The sequence below is a fragment of the Lynx rufus genome, unplaced genomic scaffold (assembly GCF_022079265.1).
Source record: "Lynx rufus isolate CCGP_SWC_20201006 ecotype Redwood Valley unplaced genomic scaffold, mLynRuf1.p SCAF_3, whole genome shotgun sequence".
Lineage (NCBI taxonomy): Eukaryota > Metazoa > Chordata > Mammalia > Carnivora > Felidae > Lynx > Lynx rufus.
This window is the reverse complement of record NW_025814845.1, coordinates 70,431,970-70,457,580: the sequence shown is the minus strand read 5'-3', so window position 1 is coordinate 70,457,580 and position 25,611 is coordinate 70,431,970. Positions and strand designations below refer to the sequence as shown.

The following is a 25,611-nucleotide window of genomic DNA, read 5'->3' as shown; positions in this document are numbered from 1 at the left end:
AAAAATCTCTGACCAAAAACATGAATGAATGAATGAATGAATGAGTGAGTGAAATCTCTGACTAGAGAATTATCTATTTCTTCTGTTAATTCTGTCAATTTTTTGCTTTCATTATTCTGAAATTCTGTTTTAAGGCATATACATGTATGCAATTGTTATATGTTCCTGATGAATTAGCTTTTTATCATAAAGATATTTTACCTTTATCTCTGGTAATTCTCTTTGTCTTCAAGTCTACCTCATCTTTTATTAATAAAACAATTCTATCTTTCTCATGCTTACTTTTAAATGATACATCTTTTTCTATCATGTATTTTCAAACTCTTTGTCTTTATATTTCAAGAGCATATCTTATAGACAATATATAAGTATTTTTTATCCATTCTGACTGAGCTCTGCCATTTATTTATTTATTTATTTATTTATTTATTTAAAAAATTTTTTTTAATCTTATTTTGAGAGAGAGAGAGAGAGAGAGAGAGAGAGAGTGTGAGTAGGGTAGGGGCAGAGAGTGAGACACAGAATCTGAAGCAGGCTCCAGGCTCCGAGCTGTCAGCACAGAGCCCGACGCGGGGCTTGAACCCATGAACTGTGAGATCATGACCTGAGCCAAAGTTGGACACTCAGCCGACTGAGCCACCCAGGCGCCCCGAGCTCTGCCTTTTAGTAGTGCAGTTATTAATATGGTTAGGTAAAGGTCTATCATTTTACTTTCTGTAGGTTCATTCTGTTTTTATTTCACTGCTTCTTTTATGTCATCTTTGGGGTTACTTCACCTTTTTAAAAAATTCCATTTTAGTTTATCTATTCTGTTTTGAATGACATATGGATTATTTAGAAGTGTGATGGATTATTTAGAAGTGTGATGTTTAATTTTCAAATATGTGAACATTTCCTATATATCTCATTGTTATTAATTTTTAATTCCATTCTGATCAGAGAACATACTCTTTATCGTTTAATCTTTTTACTGATACTTATTTTTATGACTTGACATTAGATCCATCTTGGTGAATATTACATGCAGACTTTTTAGCTATGGGTCTTTATGTTGTTATTTTAAAGACTGCTCTAGGGATTACAATATACATCCTTAACATTTCACCATCTATTCAGAATTAATGTTGTACTACTTCACATAAAATGTAAGAACCTTGTAATCATAGATTAATTTATCTCCTTTCACTTCTTAATGCTATAATTGGCATATGTATGATATCTTTATAACTCCACGGCACAATGTTATAATTCTTGCTTTAAAGATTTATATGTACTTCAAATAAGTTAAAAGAAACACAGTCTTTCCTATTTACACATACATAGGTAGATGTCATTTTTGGCACTTTTCATTCCAGAAATCATCCGTTTCTGTTACCTTTTCTGTTCAACAGAATCTCTTTTAGCATTTTTTATAGTATATATCTTCTGATGATGAAGTCTTAGAGGTGTGTGTGTTTGTGTTGTGTGGTTTTGTTGTAATTGTTTTGAGGAATAATTCACACATTAGTTTCACGTGTACTATGAAATCTTAGTTTTATTTATCTACATATGACTTTGAGTCTTGAAGGATATTTTGACCAGTAAAGAGTTCTATATTTATGATTACTTTTTTTTCTTTTGCCTTTAAACTCATTGTCTTCTGGTCTCTTTTGTTTCATTTTTCTGAAGGTAAGTTCTGAATCATTGTGTTAGTGTTCCCATATATGTAATATTTATTTGTCTCCAGTGTCTTTCAGTATTGCACCTGTATCATTGGTTTTCAGCAGTTTGACTATAATATGTTTAAATTGGTTTTCTTTTATCCTGTTTGAGGCTTACTGTGGGGGGGGTTAGCTATAAATTTATGTTTTTATAACTATAAATTATGTTTATGTATTTTAACTAAAATACGTTTTCAACAAATTTAGAAAAGTTTTAAACTATTATTTCTCTTAAAGTATTATTTTCTGCCTCAGCCTATCTTGTCTTTTTAGGGGTTCCAAGTAGCTGTATGTTAGACCTTTTAATATTATCTCACAGGGGCTATTAAATCTTTATTATTTTTCTGTTCTTCTTGTGGGATAATAACTAATGTTTTGTCTTAAATATTAATGACTCTTCTGTCATCTCAAATCTGTTGTTAGCCCATGTTGCGAATTTTTCTCTCAAATATTGTGGGGTTTTGTATAGAAATTCATTTTATTTTATTTTATTTTATTTTATTTTATTTTATTTTATTTTATTTTATTTTATTTTATTTTATAGATTCTGTTTTCCTGCTGATATTTCCTACTTGAGCATATTTATTACCATATTTTCCTTTAAGTTCTTGAGTACAGTAATAATAACTGCTGAAAAATCCTTGTCCACAAAATCCTACATCTGGATCTCAGATCAGACTTTCTCAGTTACCTTTCATTCTTATATGAGGTACATTTTCCTATTTCTTCATATGTCTACAAATTATTATTACATTCTGGATACCATGAATACTATCTTGTAGAGCTTCTTGATTTTGTTATATTGGTTGGACAGAAAATCTAAGCTCTATCTCCCTGTGGAAAACAACAGATCAAAACTATCTTTATTTCTTTGTTCCTTAGCTCTGCTGCTTATAGTCTGACCTGTGTACACGTAGCTTCGAGAACAGCCAAGGGTGGGCAAAATGTATACACACAGTGTAAGGCTTTCCTTATCTGGCTGTTTCCTTTCCAGGATTTTCTCCCTCACTCTGAAGTTGCTTTGCTCACCTCAAACTCAGTCCTCTACTTTATGGCAAATAAGACAGGAGTTTTCTGTTTTAGCCATACCATATGGTGCTATTTGTAGCCAACCCTAAAGCTAAAATTTGTGATGAACAATAAATTCACCCAGTAACTCACCCTTTCCTAATGACAGTTCCCTTCCAATTTGTATCATTTATGTAAAAAATTGAGTCAAATAATTTAAAATAATTTAATATAAAATTTTATGCACAAAGTTGTGATGATTGAACACTCACACAAATAGACACAAAAGAAGCTGAAAGAAATGAATGATGTAGAACACAGGTCAGCAAATTATGGCCCACAGACCAAATCCACTCACCACCTGTTTTGTAAATAAAGTTCTGTTAAAAAAAATAATAATGATAAAGCTTTGTTGGAACACAGTCATGTGCATTTCTTTACAGAATGTCTATGATTGCTTTCACACTGTAATGGCAGAGTTGAGTATTTGCAACAAAGCCCATATATTTCATAGAGCCAAAAATACTTACTGCATGGCCTTTGCAAAAACAGTTTTCCAACTCCTAATGTAAAATCACAATTGTGATAGGTCAGTGTAAACACCTGAATTATTGTCGTTACTGATCACTTTCATCAATTGCTATTACCATTACCAGATACTAAAGCTCAGAATTTATGTGTTTGATTTGTTATTGTGGTTGTTGTTATTCTGTTTGGCCTATTTTACAACTGTATTGTCATTTTAAAACATGTAATTATTAGAGGCACCTGAATAGCTCAATCAGTTAAGTGTCAGACTCTGGATTTCAGCTCAGATTATGATCTCCCAGTCTGTGAGTTCCAGACCTGCATGGGACTCGGCTCTGACAGTGCAAACTGCCTTGGGATTCTCTCTACCCTTGTCCCACTCATTCTCTTTCTCTCTCTCTCTCAAAATAAATAAATAAACTAAAAAAAAAAAACTTACGTAATGATTATAAGGCACATATTATTCATTAGCTATAGGCAGGTGAATTTATCATTTTACTTGAAAATTACATTCCCCTTTGTTTAACACTTTTCTTTTCTTCAAATTATGCCTACTAGAATAGCACTCTTACAGTTCCTATAATTAAGAAATCATACTGCTTTCTCAGCTTTACCTTTTCATCTGATGAGTCGGTTTTCAAGTGAATAATTTCTCTGACCTCTATTTAGATGCAGGCTAACACAAAAATAATAATAGACAATGTGGATAGGGAAAGTAAACTTATCCCATAATCATTATTTTAGAGAGAGACAGACAGCAAGTATGACAGTGCAGAGCCTGATGTGGGGCTCAACCTAAGGAATTATGAGATCGTGACCTGAGCCAAAACCAAGAGTCAGATGCTTAACCAACGGAGCCACCCAGGCACCCCTAATTTCCCATCTTAATTTAACTAAGCCACCAAGGTGCCCCAAAGATTTACCATAATTTTGATCAGTGTTTCTTCTGCTTTTACTTTGTTTCTGACTTATATTTGCTAAAGTCGGAGTGAGCATCCAATTTAAAAGTTTTATTTTTTTTATGTTTGTTTATTTGCAAGAGAGAGAGACACACACAGAGACAGAGAGCACAAGCAGGAGAGGGGCAGAAGAAGAAGGAGACAGAGGATCCAAAGTAGGGGTTTGAACCCACTTCCGTGAGATCATGACCTGAGCCAAAGTCGGACACTTAACCTACTCAGCCACCCAGGCATGCCTAAAAAGTTTTAATATGAAGCAGAAAAGAAGTTCAAGTGTAGATTTTCAGATCAATTGAAAAAAATGAAAAGAAATTAGGGCCTTGATAGATAGAAACCTTTGTCAGAAGCTCACAGTATTTCTAGGGATTTTAATATGTGAGCCAATAATTTCCCTATGTTGCTTAAATAAATTAGAATGGTTTTGTTTGCTGTATTTGAATCCAAAGGTATTCTTACATATTCCATATGAACTCTATTTTTAATCTGAAAATATGTCTGATTTAAACATAAACCAAATTAACTCTGAAATCATCAGGTGGCACTTTGTTGCTGAAAGCTACAGTTTATCAATTTAAGGTCATTCATTAATCAGTGTTTGGCAGAACTGGTATTGATTGACAAGAGAGCACCTTTGTCTCAACATTCCCAGGAGAATTCCAGAGCTTCACCTTCCTGATGACATTACCATAGCTAGGAGATAGGAGTGCTAATTGGCTTGGTCTAGATCACATGATTCACTCTTAGAGCCATGAGAGAGGTCACTTTGTTAGGAAATTGGGAATACAATTGGAATACCAGTGGAAATTGGGGACATTGGCATAGGAGAAGAAGGGATATGAGCTCTGAGAAGGCAACCAATAATTTTCCATTCAACATGCTTTATTTCGTGAATATCAAAGTTAAAAGATGAAAAAAGTATGAATATTATCTGGGGTATTATATTTTATCAATAAAGGTTAGTGCTTGTGGGAGTTTCAGTCAAAAAATATATCAGTATCACCCTAGTTTTCCCTTCCTTCCACACCATGGCCAAAATAGCTGTTATAAAATGCCTTTTTCCCCACTGAATAATGAGTAAAGATCAAACCCATTAGCACAGTATACATGCCTTCAGCAGTTTTACCACAGCCCCACCCTTCAGCCTCAACTCATGCCATCTCTTCTCTTCCTTTCCATGCTCAGTCATTTCAGTCTTCTTATATATATTTTCTCCTGTTCTCATTTCCTGAAAGGCCTTCCTTCCTCACCCACTTCAGGCAGAATTAATTGTGTACCTTGTTCTCCAATAACATTGCATACATTATGCATTCCTTAACACCTATGATTTTTCCTAACACTTATCGTGCATATATGTATATATTCATGCAGTTATGTGGGTAATATTTGTCTTCTCTGCTAGACTACAAGCTCCAGAGTACAGAATTCGGGTCTGATTTATGCTCTCTTGTATCCTTAATGCCCCCACGGGTGACAAGTACTCAATAAATATCTGTTGCTATTGAATGTTTTTGAAAATATAAGAGGTAGGGAGACATGATAGTTAAGATTGCTGGCTGTTATGTCAGATTGCCATGAATTCAAGTCTCAGATTCATCACTTACTACCTGGGTGACCTTACACAAGTTTTTAAAATTCTCTGTATCTCTGCTCTCTCATCTATAAAATGGAAATAATAGTACTTGTTTTGTAGGGGGGTTTTTAAATAAATTTTTTAATGTTTATTTATGTTTGAGAGAGTGCAAGTGTGTGAAGGACAGAGAGAGAGGGAGACAGAGAATCTGAACAGGCTCCAGGCTCTGAGCTGTAAACACAGAGCTTGATGCAGGACTCAAACTCACAAGCCGTGAGTGAGATCATGACCTGAGCTGTAATTGGATGCTTAACCAACTGAGCCATCCAGGTGCCCCTGTACGGTTGTTTTTAATTGGAAATCAGAAAATATATATACAGTGCTAAAATATTATCCCTACCTTTTGGTAAACACCCAACAGTTAGCTATTATTTTAATTGTGCTTATTGCTGGAGGTTAGAGTCTATGTGTCTGTCTCCTTGCTAGACCATCCACTTCTTTAAGACTACAGCCAACATCACTAATGATGCCAGGGCCTGGCCCGAGGCCCAGCATGTCATAATTGTTCAATAAATGCTTATTGAATTCCATTGTTGTCAAATTTGAGGAATGCTATTTAAAATTAAACCATTTGGTAATAGTGACATGTCTTCCCAAGTTCTGATGTTTTTTATTTTTATAATTATTTACATTATAATTTATTTTATAATTGTTAAAATTAATAGATCTCAGTTCTATCATTTATTTCATGCTTACTCTATTCCAGGTGCTAATGGAACATGAATTATCTCATTTAATTTCCATAACATCATAAGAGGTGTAGGTTTTTAATTACATAGATGAGCCTCAGAGAAGTTAAAGGATTTGCACCAAATTATGTAGCTGGTAACAGGGAAAAATAGAATTCAAAGCCAGTCTTTCCCCTGTAAACGAATATGTGGTAAAACAAAGTACAGTAAAACCTTGGTTTGCAAGCATAATTTGTTCCAGAAACGTGCTTGTAATCCAAAGCAGCTTGTATATCAAAGCAAACTTCATACGTATTTCTCCATAAGAAATAATGGAAACTCAGATGATTTGTTCCACAACCCAAAGATATTCATATAAGAATGATTATAATACTGTGATATAATACAAAATAATAAAGAAAATACAAAATATGAAGAAAAATAAATTAACCTGAACTTACCTTTGAAAACTTTTGTGGCTGGTGTGAGGGAGTAAAGAGAGAGGAGGGTTATTGGGTAGGACAACTTTCACTATCACTAACGGAATCACTGCTATCTATTGGCTCAATGGAATCTTTTTCTTTTCATGCAGCTTTAACAAGGAACCTATCCAATTACACTTGCTTTTGCCTCCTTTTGAAGATTTTGTGGAAATGTGACATTGCATTGCCGTTAAACAGATTCATTGCTCGCACTGCTATGGCCTTATTTGGGTGGTGCTTTTCTACAAAATTGTCCACTGTTTCCCACATTTTACACATCTCCCTAATCTCATTTGAAGTGAGGGATTCCTCCATCTTCTTTTCCTCCTCCTCTGCAGACAAGATGCAGACGTAGACTTCTTATTAAATTTTGCAATTTTAGCCACTCGCATACCTCATTCGTACTACTCAATGATTTCCTTCTTAACTTCCACAGTAATCATCTTCTTCTTACCACTTTCCTTTTCAACCTTTTTCTGCATGGGGGCCAGTATATACACTCGCATGGATGTCAGCTACAGTACAATATTAATAAACTCTTGTCATATACTGTATTTAATGTAACTGGCAATAAGGCAGCAGAAGAAAGGGTCTATGTCTGTAGGCAGCCTGACCTAGAATGAAGCAAAGCATTCCTGAGCTTACTCTTGTATGGAAAAGCAAAGAACTGTCCATAGGTGCTTTGAAGTGACAAAAAATACACTAGCGCCAGTTGTGGGCAACTTCCAACGTTCTGAAAAATCACTGATTTCTGCCAAACACCGTAGCCTGAGACCAACCATCCCAGCATGGGAGATGATCACCCACAGTCCTGCAGTGAGAGAGAGAAGAACCATTGGCTCAGTTGTGATCATATGACATTCGGTATCACATAATACTCATATTGCAAGACATCGCTCATTTATCAAGTTAAAATTTATTAGAAGTGTTTACTCATCTTGCAGAACACTTGCAGAACAAGTTACAGTCCAAGGTTTTATTGTATTCACTTACAATAATAGAAAAGTTTTTTAACCTGTTGAGGATATGCATTTTACTAAACCCAAATAGTTAGTTATGAGTCATAGCTTTGTCACATTGAGCAGTGCTCTAACAAAGGACACTTCCTGCAAAATGAAAGAGACCTCATTGACTCCAGGGCAAATAGTTTCCAAGTGGCTTAGTGGATGAGGCTTCATTAGTTTCAGAGTTTGGCAAAGAGTGCAAAACATTCCATCAGCTTTCCTTGTTTATAGTAAGGACAACATTAAAAAAAAAAGGATTATAAATAGCATTTTTTTTATCCCTTTAAATCATTTTTTGGCAGTCATGCACACAACACAGAATGATAAATACATGCAAATGCAAATGTACTGTTCTGCTTACCATAACAGCACCTTCAGAAAGACTTTTTTTTTAATTTTTATTTATTTATTTTGAGAGAGAGAGAGAGAGAGAATGCACTCACAAGCACTGGAGGCTCAAAGAGAAAGGTGGGGAGAGAATCCCAAGTAGCACAGAGCCCAACTCAGGGCTCTATCTCACAAACCGTGAGATCATGACCTGAGCCAATATCAATAGTCAGATGTTTAACCAACCAAGCCACTCAGGCACCCCTAGAAAGAGCTTTAAATGCAGTATTCCTTCACTGGTGTTGATGTGTGAGTTGATTTTACCCCTTATAGAAAATGTATCTTCACTTATGGATTTATCACAGCTATGAACCAGATATCACTAGATAATAATGGTAGTTACTATTCACAATCATAGGAGAAAGAAAGATTTCTAGTTTTCCAAAGGAAGCAACCCAACTCTTGTGGAATAGTATGAGGAGTCCTTAGAGCATAGAATTCTGCACATACTTATCTTTCCCAGGGGGGGTTAACTTTTATTTTTTGGAGAAACATAGACTTCATCCCCTCTCCCATATTTATGCTTAGAAGAAGATAGTATTTTCAAGAACCCATGAATGACATTACTTTTTTTTAACTTGTTTTATTTTTTATTTTTTTTAAATTTACATCCAAATTAGTTAGCATATAGTGCAATAATGATTTCAGGAGTAGATTCCGTAGCACCCCTAACCCTATTAGGGTTCCTCCCACAACCCCTCCAGTAACCCCCAGTTCTCCATATTTATGAGTCTCTTCTGTTTTGTCCCCCTCCCTGCTTCTATATTATTTTTGCTTCCCTTCCCTTATGTTAATCTGTTTTGTCTCTTAAAGTCCTCATATGAGTGAAGTCATATGATTTTTGTCTTTCTCTAATTTCACTTAGCATAATACCCTCCAGTTCCATCCACGTAGTTGCAAATGGCAAGATTTCATGAATGACATTATTATAAAAGATGCTTTGATGAACTCATTTGATGAGTGCTCAGTAAACAGAGTGTAATTACTTTTTGAAAATACTATTTTGTTCCATTTAAATGTAAAGAACTTGCATAGAAAACCTGATTACAGTTTTGTAATATGTAATTTATAAGTAAATCTGTCTGAGGTATCAGCTATATGTTTGGGGTGAAGGGGAGAAGAAAAACCAATGAAGTAATTTATAAATTTGTTTTCATAAGGAAAATATATTGAACATCCACTAATCAGCTCTTATATGTCAAAGACTTAAGCAGGGGAAACAACAATGAGAAAGACATAAACTTGGGGAATCACTCAATCTAATGAGGCCAATAGCATGTAAACAAGCAATTACAACACAAGAATAAAGAGATCTACTGTCTTAAAACCTCAGCCTTCTCCCAAACCAACACTCTGCTTACTCCTTATCTACCCTACCTGCTGAACAGAGCTGGAGAAGCTAGAATATCAAGCTAACATCTTACTATATATATATATATATATATATATATATATATATATATATATACACAAAAAAATACAAATATATATATACAAATTATATAAATACAAATAATATATATATAATTTATGAACTATATATATACTTATAAGTATATATTATATATATATATATTCTGAAATCACTGTCTCAAAAAGATATCTGCACCTAGTACAGATAATCAGTGAAATGATTACCATAAGTTTAGTTAATATCGATCATTATACAAAGTTACTAATTTTTAAAAATTTCTTATAAGAATTCTTAAGATCTGCTATCTTAGCAATTTTTTAATGTATACCAATGTTGTTGACTATAGTCACCATGCTGTACATTACATCCCCAGGACTTATTTATCATATACCGGGAAGTTTGTGTCTTTTGATCACCTTTATCCATTTTGCCCACCCCCCAACCCACCATCTCTGGCAACTACCAATCTAGCCTTTGTATCTGTGACTTTATTATTTATTTATTTTAGATTCTGCATTTTAGTGAGATGATATAGTACTTCGTCTGACTTATTTCACTTAGCATAATGCCCTAAACGTCCATCTGCTTTGGTTCAAATGGAAGGATTTCCCTTTTCTTATGGCTGAGTAATATTCCATTATGTATGTATACTACGTTACCCATTTATCTTTTGGTGGACACTTAGGTTCCATGTCTTGACTGATGTAAATAATACTGAAGTAAGTATGGGGGTACTGATATCTTTTCAGGTTAGTGATTTTGTTTCCTTCATATAAATACCCAGAAATGGAATTTCTGGGTTACATGGTAGTTTTGTTTTTAAGTTTTGAAGGAAACTCTACTATTTTTCATACTTCCTTTGCCAATTTAAATAGCCACCAATAGTGCACAAGTGTCCCCTTCTCTCCACACACTCGTCAATCCATATTATTTCTTGTGTTTTTATGTTAGCCATTCTGATAGATGTAAAGCAATATCTCATTGTGGTTTTAATTGGCATTTCCATGATGTTTAGAGTTGCTGAGCATCTTTTCATGTACCTCCTGGCCACCTATGTCTTTGGGAAGATGTCTATATGGATACTTTGCCCATTTTATAATAAAATATTTTTTTGCTGTTGAATTTTTTATATATTTTGCATATTAACCCCTTAACAGATACATGATTTGCAAATATTTCCTCCCATTTAGCATATTGCTCTTTGTTTTGTTCTTTTTATTTGCTGTGTAGGAGCTTCTCAATTTGAAATAGTCCTACTTGTTCATTTTTGGTTTTGCTGCCTTTGATGTTGGTATCAAATCCAGTAAATCATTGTCAAGACTGATATCAAGGAGCTTACCACCATTGTTTTTTTCTAGGAGTTCAATGGCTTTAGGTATTACATTTAAGTCTTTAATCTGTCTTAAGTTCATTTTGGGGTATAGTATAATAGTTTAGTTTTGTTCTTTTGCATGTAGCTGTCCAGTTTTCCCAACACCATTTACTGAGATTGCCCTTTCCCTGTTGTATATTTTTGGCTCCTCTGTCATAAATTAGTTGGCCGTATATGTGTGTGTTTATTTCTGGGCTCTCTATTCTGCCCCATCCATCTCTGTGTCTATTTTTATACCATTATCATACTGTTTTGTTTACTATAGCTTTGTAATATAGTTTGAGATTAGGAAATGTGATGCCTCCAGATTTTTTCTTTCTCCAGATTGCTTTGGTTATTTGGGGGATTTTATACTTCTATACATATTTTAGGATTATTTGTTCTATTTCTGTGAAAAATGCCATTGAAATTTTGACAAGGATTGTACAGAATCTGTAGATTGCTTTGGGGGGTAGCATGGACATATTAACAGTGTTGATTCTTCCAATCCATGAGGATGGAATATCTTTCCATTTATTCGTGTCATCTTCGATTTCTTTCATCAGTGTCTTACAGTGTTCAGTGTACAAATCTTTCAATTGCTTAGTTAAGTTTATTCTAGGTATTTAAATCTTTTTGATGCAACTGTTAAGAGGATTAGTTTCTCTTTCTGGTGGTTCATTATTAGTATATAGAAATGCAACTGATTTTTGTATATTGATTTTATATTCTACAACTTAACTGAGTTTATTAATTATAACACTTTTTTGGTCTAGTCTTAGAGCTCTCTGTATACGAGATTATGTCCTCTGCAAAGAGACAGTTTTACTACTTCTTGTCTGATTTGGATGCTTTTTATTTCTTTTTCTTGCTTAATTGCTCTAGATAGGACTTCCAGCACTATGCTGAGTAAAAGTGGCAAGAGTGGGCATCCTTGTTTTGTTACTGATCTTAAAGGAAAAGCTTTTAGCTTTTCATGTTGACTATGATGTTAAGTTGTGGGCCTGTCATATATAGCTTTTATTATGTTCAGGTATGTTCTCTCAATACCCATTTTTTTAGAGTTTTTGTCATGAAACTATGTTGTATTTCCTCAAATGCTTTTTTTCTTCACCTATTGAGATGATCATATGATTTTTATCTTTCATTTTGTTAATATGATGTATCACATTGATTTGCTGATGTTGGACCATTAAGCATACCTGGAATAAATCCCAGTTAATCATGGTGTGTGATCTTTTTAATTAGTATTGAATTCAGGCTGCTAATATTTTGTTAAGAATTTTTTGCATCTGGAATATTGTCTTAGAATTTTCTTGTAGTATCTGGTTTTGATATCAGGACTTTTTGGACTTGTAAAATGAGTTTGGAAGTGTTCCCTAGTCATCTTTTTATGGGGGAAGGATTGGTATTAATTACTCTTTAAACATTGGTAGAATTTCCCTGTGAGGCTGTCTGCTCCTAGACTTTTGTTTATTGGAGGATTTTGATTACTGAGTTAATCATTACTCCTTATTAGTAATTGGTATGTTCAGATTTTCTATTTCTTTTTTTTTTTTCATGTTTAATTTTGAGACAGAGACAGACAGAACACAAGTAAGAGAGGGGCTGAGAGAGAGAGAGAGAGAGAGAGGGAGACACAGAATCTGAAGCAGACTCCAAGCTCTGAGCTGTCAGCCCAGAGCCTGATGCAGGGCTCGAACTCACAAGCCGTGAGTGAGATCATGACCTGAGCTAAAGTTGGACACTCAACTGGCACCCCCCAGATTTTCTATTTCTTCATGATTCAGTTTTAGTGGATTGAATATTTTTAGGTTGTCTAATTTGTTTGGCAGGTAATTATTCTTTGTAGTCTCTTACAATCCTTTGTATTTCAGTTGTCTCCTTTCATTTCTAATTTTGTTTGAGTCCTCTTTTTTTCTTTGAGTCTAGCTAAGAGCTGTCTATTTTGTTTATCTTTTCAAAATGCTAGCTCTTAGTTTCAGTGATCTTTTCTATTACCTTTTTAGTCTCTGTTTCATTTATTTCTTCCCTGATCTTTGTCATTTTCTTCCTTCTACTACAGGTTTGAGGTCTCACTTTAAGTATATGACTACCAACTTCAACTCAGCCCTCATGTTGCTTGCCTGCCATTCTCCCCTATCCTTCCACTCTTCCTCTCTTTCAAACTGCTTTATACTTATTCCTTGGTCTTCATATTCCAGCTTTTGCCTCTTCGCCCTTCTGTCTCAGATGATGACCTTACTTTCTATTTCCCTGAGAACATGAAGAGAGAATATTCACCTGTTCCCACCCTCACATGTACCCTGTACCTGCCCCCCCCACGCCATGTTCTCTCCTTTCTTCTAGACACAGGAGGTGTGCTGCACTTGCTGTGCCCAACATCAGCCCCTCCACTGTGAACCTAGTCCCATACTGCACCCACCCCAGCACTCTGCTCCCTGAATCCTCTCCCCCCTCCTATCCCCTGTAGGTCATCAGGTTTTTGTCTACTGAATCGTTCCCATTAGCATAGAAATATGCTATAGTGTTTCCTGCCTTATTAAAAAAAAAATGAAACAACAAAACAAAAAACCTCTCCCTTGACTCCACAGCCCCTTTTAGCAATCACTCATTTCCTTACAACAAAACTCCTCAAAAGAACCATATAAGCTTGCTGTTTTCACTTCGTCTTCTACATTCTCCCTGGACCCGCTCTAATCAATCCCACTACGTGAATGAAGCAGCTCTTGTCAAGTGACAACACACTGCCAGATTCAGGGGTCAATTCTCAGTTTTCATCCTCTTCACCCTGTCAGCAGCATTTGACACACTTGATCACACCGTCTTTCTTTTTTAAATAACAGTGTTACTGAGATATAATTTATGTACATAAAATTCACTTTTAAAATTAGAATTCAGTGATTTTTTAGTATATTTACAAAATTGTGCAACTGTCTACACTGTTTAATTCCAGAACACCTTCATCCAAAGCAAACCCCATACCCATATGCAGTCACTTCCCATTACTCAGTCCCTGGAAGTCACTGAGCCACTCTCAGTCTCTGTAGATCTGTGTGTTCTAAACATTTCATATAAATGGAATAATACACTATGTGTCTTTTTATGTTTTCCTTCTTTCACTTAGTGTAATATTTTTGAGATTCATCTATGTTATAGTATGCATCAGTACTCCATTCCTTTTTATAGTTGAATAGTATTCCATTGTACAGATAGACACATTTTGCTTACCCAGACATCAGTAGATGGACATATGAGTTGTTTCCACTTTTTGGCTATAACAGTTAATGCTGCTATAAACATTCATGTACAAGTCTTTATATAGATACATGTTTTGAAATTACTTTATAACATGGTAACTGTATTTATTCCTTCCCTGTTGAATCCCTTTACCCTTGCCTTTCAGGATATTCTCTTAGTTTTCCTTCTACCTCACTGTTCACTCCTCAGTCTCTCTGGGTCTTCTTTCTCCAACCTTGGCATGCTCTGGATATCAGTTCTTGGTCTGATCTCTTCCCTTCTCTATTTAGATTCACTCCCTAGATGATCATTTCTAATTACTTAGTTTTTAAATATCATCCATATATATAGATGGCTCCTAAACTTGTATTTTCAGTCCAAGTTTCTCAATTCCAACTACTATATCCAGCTGTCTCCAACTCTCTGTTAGGTGCATGCATGTCCAAAGTTATTAAAGTTTTTAGCACATCCAAGGCTATAAACTCCTGATTTACCCACCAAAATCTATACTCCCTGCTATCTTTCCTAACTCCCTGATGGCAGTTTCATCATCCTTGACTCTTGCCTGCCTCACATCCAGTGCTTCAGCAAATCCTGTTGATTCCACATTCAGGTTATATCCAGAATCTAATGATGCCTTCTAACCAGCTCCTGGATTCAAGCCATAAGCATCTCAGCTACTTCCTAGTTGGTATCCTTGTATTACTCTGCCCCTTCTACAAGTCTCTTCTCAATGCAATAGTAATGACCCTGTTAAAATGAAAGTCAGACATGTTACTTTTCTGTTCAACATCTTCCAAAAAGTTTCTGTTTGCACAAGGTAAAAACCAAAGTCTTTAAAATACCTATGGGTGTACATGATCTGGGCCCTCTGCTATATCACTGGCCTCATCTCTTGCCACTCTTCTGATTCATTCAGCTCTAGCCCAGTGACCTCCTTACTGTCTCTCAGACTTGGGAATCATGCTTCCTTCTCAGGACCTTTGCCCTGCTCTTTTCTCTATCTGGAGTGTTCCTCCCCAAACATCCCTTTCACATGTCTTTATTTATTTATTTATTTATTTATTTATTTATTTATTTATTTTTAGGTCTGTGTTCAAGACTGCCAGTGGCCTCCCCAAAACCTATTCTCCCTCCCTCCCTTGGCTTTATACACTGAATTACATCTATAAGACTACTTTCTCTAACTTCCCAGGCAGCTGTGTGTCACCATGTGACTAAATTTTGACCCAATAAAAGTAAGCAGTTATATTTCCCTTTAAGGTGAGCCATGCCCTTCCTTAGCCCTCCCTCCATCCCACCAGGTTTGTAACACAAACCCATGAGGGTTTTTACCCTCATAGAATTCATATCTGGGTAGGAGGAAAAGACAACAAATAAATAAGCAAAAGTAAATATACAGTGTGTCAGATGGTATTATGTGCAGTGGAGATAAATAAAGCAAGGCCAAGGAAGTGGGGAGTAGTGCATAAGGGAGAATTCTGCTATTTATTAAATTGTGTCAAAGAAGGCGTTACTGATAAAGTAGTATTTGACCAAAATCTTGTATCAGTTTGGATTAGGTTCGCTTGCATATAAATAAACCCCGAACAACATTGACTTAAACAAGATAGAAGTGCGTTTTTCTCAAATAAACAAAACCTGTGTGTCAGGCTGGCACCAATAATGAGACTGTACCAGGTAGCTTACAACCTCACACAATGGCAGCATGCTCCTGGCCCAAGGTGTTGCCATCTGGGCCACAGAAGGTATGTTGCCTCCTTGGATTACCACTAATCAGCTAGTTTGCCCCGAATTTTACACTTTATCACTTTATTTCTCACTGTCACTTTGGTCAGGAGAAAGGGCTTTTAATAGCCAGTTTTCCTTCATCTATACAACCTTGGGCAGCTCATTTCAGTTCTCTGGACCCCTGGACTTCATTTTTTTTTTAATGTTTATCTATTTTTGAGAGAGAGTGAATGAGCAGGGGACGGGCAGAGAGAGAGGGAGAGAGAGAGAATCCCACGCAAGCCCTGTGCTTTCAGCACAGAGCCTGATAAGGGGCTGAAACTCACGAACTGTGAGATCATGACCTGAGTCAGACACTTAACCAACTGAGACACCCAGGCACCCCTAGACTTTATTTTTGAAATAAAGGAGTTGGAGTAGACCTCTCTTCAGTTCAAAACCTGAGTGGTTCTAAAATAAACATCTGATTTGTTAATTTTCCACCTAATTTTTCTGGTATAAATGTGGAACTTATATGACCAGCTATAATCAAACAATTCAGTTATATAATGTTTATTTTATTTTATTTTTTTACCTCAACACTTATTTTCAAAACCTCAAAGAGAAATTATTTGCTTCTTGGCAAATTTTAAAACTTTGAATCAGCAGCAGCACATATTATTCTAAGGTGTTTGTTTCTAATTCACCTGCCCAGGATCTGTCTCAGAGATATTCCTTCAGACTGAGAAATGGGGTGGTAGGATAAATTAAGGCAGGTGTACTTTTTGAATCTCCAAAGGATATTGTGATGTGCCCCACTGGGTCAGAACCACTTTTTCACAGCATTCCTTCCAGTGTTGGTAGCATCCTTTTGGAATAAGCTTCCAGAGAACATCCTATTTTAAGACTCCTTCACCCTGTATAATCCTGTCCTCTACATTAGCAAGAACTTGAGGTCAGAAGATTGTATTTGGGATGAGATGATAAACATTCTCATTGATTGATCATTGATTTTGATAATTAGAAATAAGTGATCAAAAATTTTAAAGCAAATTTTTATTTTACTAATAGAAGGAAAATTTTTGAAAGTCTTCTATGTAAATTCCTAAACTGCTCACTTTACAATTACTTTCTGCGTGAATTTTTTCCCTGGTAAAAGACCTGAAGTCAGGGACATGAATGAATAACTTTGTAAAATAGCAGTTGGAACTGTGTTGATGTGAATAAGCCTCAGCTTACTGCCATGTACAGATTGATCTGTGAGCAGATTCTAAAAGGTGAGACTTCCTTGAGCCTATGTCCCAGGTCAGACGGCTCTACTGTGGGATTGCTTATGCTGAGTAAATGTGGCTTCCTGCCCCTTCTTCCCATTTCTGTACCATAGCCATTTTAAAAATTAACTTGTAAGATTTGAAACAATATAAATGAAATTTCTAAAATAAGAGCAATGCTTACACAGGAGAATGAATTTACTTTATCGTATCAACGGATAATCTGTTAACATTTCAGTGTTTCTGAGAGGAAGGTAGATGATGTTTAGTTTGGTCATTCATTTGTTCTTTTATTACACAAATATATAGTGGTTGCCTACTATTTGCCAGGTGCTGTTCTAGGAGCCAAGGCTACAGCAGTTAGCAAAACAAACAAAAATCTCTGCTGTGAGGCACCTACCTTTGCAGAGGGGAAAGGAGATGAAAAGAGAACAGTTAAGGAACACCAAGTGCTGAGGGTTCCTTACTTGATTGGTACACACTCTGAACCTGTAATTGATCTATCTGATCTCTTTCAAGATAAACTATTTTTTAATTGTGAAATTTTTGTCTTTGTACACAATTTTTCTAACAAGGTTAAAGTGATTTTATTCTAAAGTACAGACTAAAACTTAGATCAAGATGAGATTTTAATTAGTTATAACTTTAACACTGACCCACTTTTACAAAAAAAAGGAGGGAAGGAGGGAGGGAGGGAGGGAGGGAGGGAGGGAGGGAGGAAGGAAGGAAGGAAGGAAGGAAGGAAGGAAGGAAGGAAAAGTATGTACAAGAAACTCCCCAAAATTCCCTAAAGCTTGTTAATAGCCTTCTCAGAAAAAAGCCTGGGCCATCAATTAGCACTGTCGCTGGCACATAATAGATTGATCAGATTATCAGAAGAACTGCCGCTGTTTAGTAAAAAAAAAACAAAAAACAAAAAACAAAAAAATAAACCTCACTTTTGAAAAGCAAACTTAGATATTTTTAATTAAAAACAAAGGCTTTTTTCAGATTTAGAGGACTTTTTTTAACCTTTTTTACCCTAGAAATGTCTTTTTAAAAAAATCGGAGTTTAACATCTCTTTTCTAGTGCTCCGTTATTTCACCATTTCTTCTTATGAAGATTATGACTTGAATGAGCATGAAGTTTGGCAAGAGGCTATGCCCTCTTCCATACAAATGATAAGCGGAGGGAAGAAACGGTCAAGGAGATGAGACAGTCTAATAGTCTTTATTTAGAACGTCTAAATGTTAAAAATTAACTTTTCAGACTCCTTCTGTCACAACTTCCTTCATTATTTGAGCCTTGATTGTGATTTTCTGCCCTATTCTAAACAGAGCTCAAAGTATCTGAAGATGAAAAGAGTTTTTCTAATTTCAAAATTCAAGCCCAGCAACTGACCAAGACTTAGGGTGACTCCTAAGACCAAAGTATTATTTTTTTATGCTTGAACTTCAAAAAACTTAAAACTACTTTGATAGCATTCTAAATTGTTGTTATAAATTGTCCTGCACTTGAGGGGAGCTGAGATGGCGGCATAGTAGGAGGACCGTAGGCTCATCTTGTCTCTCAAACACAGCTAGATAACTATCAAATCATTCTGAAGACCCATAAATTTTCCTGCACTTGATTCATATGTACATTACTTTGCTGGGAAGAAACCCATAATAAGCAATGAACTCACTCCACCTACACAAAGAAAAGGGAGATTTGGATTTTAGAGACTGGTCCCTGTCTAGTCAACTGAGCCTTTCCTCCTGACTCACCTGCCATCCCTTTGTTTCAGTCCTGTAGGACACACAACTCTTACCCTGCAGTTGCCTGGGGGACAGAGGGCCTGTACTTATGACTTACAATTGTGGCCTCACAGTGATAGATTCATATGGATAAATATTAAATTGAGGCACATGATTTTTTAATGTTGTTAGTCACATCAATGTATAAAGGTAAATCAGAGCCTAGTTTCACAGATGTTTTTCTGGTTCTGGATTTCCTGTTCGATTTTTAAAGATGAGACCATGTTAAAATATTGGCAGTGTTGACTGTGACAAAATTTGTTTTTTGGCCTTTGAAATTTATTTGTGTATGTTTTAAGTATGGTGATGATCTGAGTTTTACTGGAGGTATATACCTATATGCATTTTTATTTGCTCAATGGACTCACACTGTATTATATATCATAACACAATTTCACAGTCTCATTAAAAACTTTAGAGATATTTTAATGGCTGAGATATCCTTCAAAATATAGATGTGCTATAATTGCCTATGATAGTAATTTGACTTTGTAAAATGCTTACATTTTTGGCCCATTATAAATAAAAAAATATGAATACATTTTCTGTATAGTTTTGTCCTCATAACTGACTTTTTCTCCTAAGATTATACTGCTAGAACAGTTCAGTAGATGCCAGAGAGATAAATTTAAAGAGAGTTTTAACTACTAATGCCAAAAAAAGGGAAGAAAATGGTTTGCGTTATGGACTGTAACGTGACTTTCATCCAAAAGTGTCTTTTCTTCTTGCAATTCTAATGTTTAACATGTAACCAGATATAGAAAGTAATGGTAAGCACGAGTACTGAGGCCTGATTCCCTGGGTTGTAACTGTAGTTCTGCCACTTACTCAATAGAACAAGTAATTCAAACTCTTAATGCCTCAGTTTCCTCATTTGTGAGATAGTAATAATAGTCCCTGCCTCTTTGGGTTGTCATGACAATTAAATAGATTAATTGATATAAATCTCATGGAACCATGCCTAACACAGAGTAACACTACATCTTTACAACTAATAGCAGCAACATTCAGGAGAATATTTCCTAATTTTACTTTATCAAAGGTTATTCTTTTGTTTCCAGCCCCATGGCATCTCAAAATCTAAAGCAGCTTGAATTACTTGTGTTAGACTATTCCATACCTGCAAATACATGCATGGAATGTGCTCTTTTTACAGTCTCTGGAATTGTTAGTATTTCGGTTATACACATCAATCACACAACAAGTGCCTAGATCCTTATCTCAAACAGTCAATGGCAGAATTCTTCTGAGCAAAGTGTTTTTCATAAATGGTTTGGGGGCTTTTATAGTTTTCACCTTCAAGTACAGTATCATGAAACAATCACTAAAAAAAAAACGAAGCCAAGTCTGCTGTGACTTAATGGATATCTCCAGTGGAAAGGAAAAGCTTTGTCACCTCAGTATTCCAGATGGTTGGCAGTTTTCCAACTGCAGCCACATATTATGAGGGAGACTGCAGGTGGATCTCTCGAAGCACATGAACTCCATTTATCATAGTAAGGCTTTTAGCCCTATTTTGAGTCCCTGCCCCACAGAGCTTGACTGAACCTCACAAAATCAATATCACCCATGACTAGACAAGGCAAGCCTAGATGACCTAGCTGGCCCATTTTTGCTAAACCTATAGCTGACCTGGGCCCATTACATCTTGGCAATGGCAAAAAAAGGGAGGGTGGAGCCAGAAGAAAAGGATAGAAAAAGAGGAGCTGGGTCAATACAGGTTTCTTCTTACCATACCCCTGAATCAGAGTTTCTCAGCTTTAGCCCTACTGACATTTTGGATCAGATAACTCTTTTTTGTGACAGGCTGTCCTGTGCATTGTAAGATGCTTCATCACATTCCTGGTCTTTACCCACTAGACTCTGGTAGCACACCCACTCACCGCCATCATGACAACCAGTAATGTCTCCGGACAAAACTGGCTGCTGGAGAGAACAACTGCTTTAAGGCTACACTGTAATAAGATGTCTCCTTGTATCCTTTGCCTTGGATAACTGGGGTCTTCCTCCTCCTCCGAGAGTTCTATGATGAAAGGAGCCCTGAATACCACCTGAAAGTGTAAACGTTACACAATCTGAGGTGGACACTCAGAGCATAAAAATAAAACTATCTCTTCTACCTACCTTATAAGGCCAAGGCTCAAATCACGTGCTTCTAAAAAGCTCAATTCCAGCTAAGGCAAAGACAGTGATCTCTTTCCTTTTCTCAAAGTTAATACATTTGTACTAAAATTAATGACAAAGGTAGAGCAGCTGATTTTAAATTTTTATCTATTTTTCCTACAGTAATCATATCTGTAATGAAATGTGTAGTCTTGAAGGTACATCTTCATGATGGTATCATTTATCTCCTTTAAAAACATGCATTCCTTTTAAAATGTGTGTGTGGGGGCGCCTGGGTGGCGCAGTCGGTTAAGCGTCCGACTTCAGCCAGGTCACGATCTCGCGGTCCGTGAGTTCGAGCCCCGCGTCGGGCTCTGGGCTGATGGCTCGGAGCCTGGAGCCTGTTTCCGATTCTGTGTCTCCCTCTCTCTCTGCCCCTCCCCCGTTCATGCTCTGTCTCTCTCTGTCCCAAAAAAATAAATAAAAACCGTTGAAAAAAATTTAAAAAAAAATAAATAAAATGTGTGTGTGTATATATTTATATTTATATAGTGTATATATATTTATATAGTTTATATGTATATATAGTGTATATTTAGTGTATATATAGTGTATATATATATAGTGTATATATATTTATATAGTGTATATTATAGTGTGTGTATATATATATAGTGTGTGTGTATATATATATAGTGTGTGTATATATATATATAGTGTGTATATATATATATAGTGTGTGTATATATATATATATATATAGTGTGTGTGTGTGTGTGTATATATATATATATATATATATATATATATACACTTTATAGTTCTAATGGTCTCAGAGTTACTGAGCTACCTTTTTCTAACAATTTTGTTCTCTCATAGGCTTCATGTGGTGTTTTCATGTCCTTGTGCATAAGCTCAGCTCTTTGGACTACTTTAGTATATATTAATAAATTTATATTTTAAAGTTCATGGCTAATGACAAACCTGTTGTATTTTTAAAAAAATTTTTTAGGGGCACCTGGTCGGTTAAGCGTCCGACTTCAGCCAGGTCACGATCTCGCGGTCCATGAGTTCGAGCCCCGCGTGGGGCTCTGGGCTGATGGCTCAGAGCCTGGAGCCTGTTTCCGATTCTGTGTCTCCCTCTCTCTCTGCCCCTCGCCCGTTCATGCTCTGTCTCTCTCTGTCCCAAAAATAAATAAACGTTGAAAAAAAAATTAAAAAAAAAATTTTTAATGTTTATTTTTGAGAGACACACACACACACACACACACACACACACACACACACACACACCCTGAGCGTGAGTGGGAGAGGGGCAGAGAGCAAGGGAGACACAGAATCCAAAGCAGGCTCCAGGCTCTGACCTGTCAGCACAGAGCCCGAGGTGGAGCTCCAACTCATGAGCCATGAGATCATGACCTGAGCCGAAGTCAGATGCTTAATGGACTGAGCCACCCAGACGCCCCTCTATTTTATTTTTATAGAGATTAAATCATCACAGAATAATACTTTGAAAAATGTACCTGATATAGTTTATGGTATCTGAGTCTTAAGTGATCTGTGTTATGTAGTCTATTTTAATGTAAACTGACCAAGTGGAATCAGCAACATGTTACCTTTCTACCTTAGAATATTTCTCCTTTACATAAACTATTGAATCAACTTTAGAACCCCCAAATTATCACTGAACTTAAAATGCTATGTCCTTATTTTAACACCATAAAATGTTGCCAAACAACTGTTCTTATATTTGTTTTAATATTGAGAGAATTAAGTCTGGGTATGAGATTTTTTAGCTAACTAGTTTGAAATCTTACTGCTTTTTCAGTGTATTTATTTTTCCTGTCTACTCACATGAAAAATAGCCACATGCAAAAGAGCCCCTTTTATGAAATATATAATAGCATATATTTGTACTTTTAATATGTTCTCTTGCTGTTTACCTAAATATTTCTTTCATAAGTAATCTTGGCAAATATCTCAGTGAACTATAGTTTATAATTTTAAAAAATTCACTTTCCCTTGATTTTCATGAACTTTTATGAACACTCTACAGAGAAATGTAATGGAACAATTCATTGGTAATTGTCAGATTTGGGCAAGTTTTACTTAACAATATTAATAAGTTGTTAATATTAAATTAATTTAAATTAATATTAAAATTAATATTTTGAGTATTTACTTTGTGGTAAATGTAACTCTTTGCTAAATTATTTTCATGTGTTATTTTTGTAATTCTCATAGAGGTATGAATTTATTAAATATTGATGTTTATAACTGTCCCCATATTACTTTTTTTAATTGCCTGTTACCCTAGTTTCTTGGTCAGTCAGTGTCTTTGGAATATCTTACAGTTGAAAAGTGTGTTGTTGGAGCACCCGGGTGGCTCAGTGGGTTAAACATCTCACTCTTGGTTTTGGCTCAGGTCATGATCTCATGGTTCATGGGTTTGAGCCTCATGTTGGGCTCTGTTCTGATACTGCAACGCCTGCTTGGGATTCTGTCTCTCTTCCTCTCTCTCTGCCCCTCCCCTGCTCATGCACTCTCTCGAAATAAATAAACTTAAAAAAGAAAGAAAGAAAAGAAAAAATACCTTCTAAAAAAAAGTGTGTTGTCTGACAATAAGTATTAATGGGTTCAAAACTTAACTAGACTCAATGGCCAAAATGTTAAAAATAATAATATAAATAAGAGGAGGAAAAGGACACAGTAGAGGAGGAGAAAGGGGAAGAGAATGAGACTATAATCTCTGTGTCCAGACATCTGGCTGAGGCCATATAACTTAAAAATATAAAACAACTATCAGGCAACATGAGATCAAGCATGGATTTTGTGGCAGTGTATTACAGGAATTCAAAGTTGGGAAAGGTCATTAAGACCTGAGCTTACTTAGAGACGCTCTGTGGGAAGTGGATTCTTAAATTTTTTTTTTAATCTTCCTACTTATTTTTGAGAGAGAGACAGAGTTTGAGTAGGGGAGGAGCAGAGAGAGAGGGAGACCCAGAATCCAAAGCAGGTTCCAGTCTCTGAGATGTCAGCACTGAGCCCGAACCAGGGCCCAAACCTATGAACCGTGAGATCATGACCTGAGCCAAAGTCAGATGCTCAACCGACCGAGCCACCCAGGCACCCCGGGAAGTGGATTCTTCTCTCAGCCTCAAAGGAAGTTAAGATTTGGTTTGGTCTTAGGCAATTGGTGAGTGGCCAGTGATGCCAGTGATGAGTAGATGACATTCCAGTTGAAGGACAAGTATAAGAAAAGTCCAGGAGATGAGAAAGAGCTTCCGGTGTAACAAATACAATTGACCTGAGGGTGTGAATTTTTCCTGAAACTCTCACATGATTTTTACACAATTTCAGGAGAAGGATATCAATTGTATTCACATTGTTTCTGATGCAATATAAAAGCATGAGGGTGTTTCTGGGGTTGGAGGGAGCACATAACCTCAGATAGGAGAAGTCAGTACACCAGGGTTTACTTGGCACTTGTGTTGCCCATGCTTCTAGAGACAGAAGAGAACTAAAAAGGTACATTTTTCCTAGCTATTTCTTTAGTTAAAAGTGTATTAGACCATACTTTGCCCTATAAAAGAAGATGACAACAGAAACTATTACGAACTGGTGCAGATTTTACTTGCTGGTAGTAAATATTTCTGGACACCTTTCTGATATTGTCATCCTTCATTTCAGTGGTTCTCAGCCCTTTTTTTTTCCCCCTGTCTTTTTCTATTTCTTCTTTCCTTCACTCCAGGTTGCCACTCTGATATACTCTCATAATCTCTCATTACACAGCGTAATTATTCTAATGGTGGGGGCTAGGGGAGGGAGGGAGGGGGTAAGCCTGGGGAAGATTTGTGTCAGAATCCAGGAAAGGGATGTGGCTGTATATGGTTTGAAAGTTCCCCTTGGAAGTGTTGATATCTCCCCTTCCCTGTGCCCTTTGCTTTTTAGCAATTTATTTTTAATATTTTAAATTCTATACCTAGGTTGGTATTTTTCTGGAATGTCATTAATACATTAGGTTACTAATAAATTAGAACAAATTATCTTTGATAACTTAATCTGAAAGATTTTTTTAAATCCGCCCTCCTCCCCAAATTGTATTTTCTAGATCCCAAAATCCAGGAGTGAGGGATCTATTCAGTCACACAGAGTACCACAACCAGAGCTGTCAGATGGTGTTCCTCAGGTCAGCCTGCGGCTAAGTCGTAGAAAACCCTACTGGAATGATGTGAATTCAGCAGAAGATGCTAGTGGTGCAAAGTTGGTATCCAGGTTGGCATGTTTCTTTTGTTTACATGTTACATCGTGTATTGTCTGCTCCCATGTATAGGCTGGCATACTTAGGAATGTTTGCATGTAACTACCACCGGGGTCAAC

At 36.1% G+C, this 25,611-nt stretch overlaps 1 protein-coding gene across 1 annotated transcript in view; it reads left to right on the top strand.

Moving 5' to 3' along the window:
• The window catches only part of FAM13A (family with sequence similarity 13 member A), a 333,262-nt gene that overhangs the window by 173,337 nt on the left and 134,314 nt on the right, over window positions 1-25,611 (top strand). Inside the window, exon 8 of the mRNA XM_047091509.1 lies at window positions 25,343-25,506. Coding sequence (XP_046947465.1) covers window positions 25,343-25,506 — 164 coding nt within the window. The remainder of the gene's footprint in view (window positions 1-25,342; window positions 25,507-25,611) is intronic.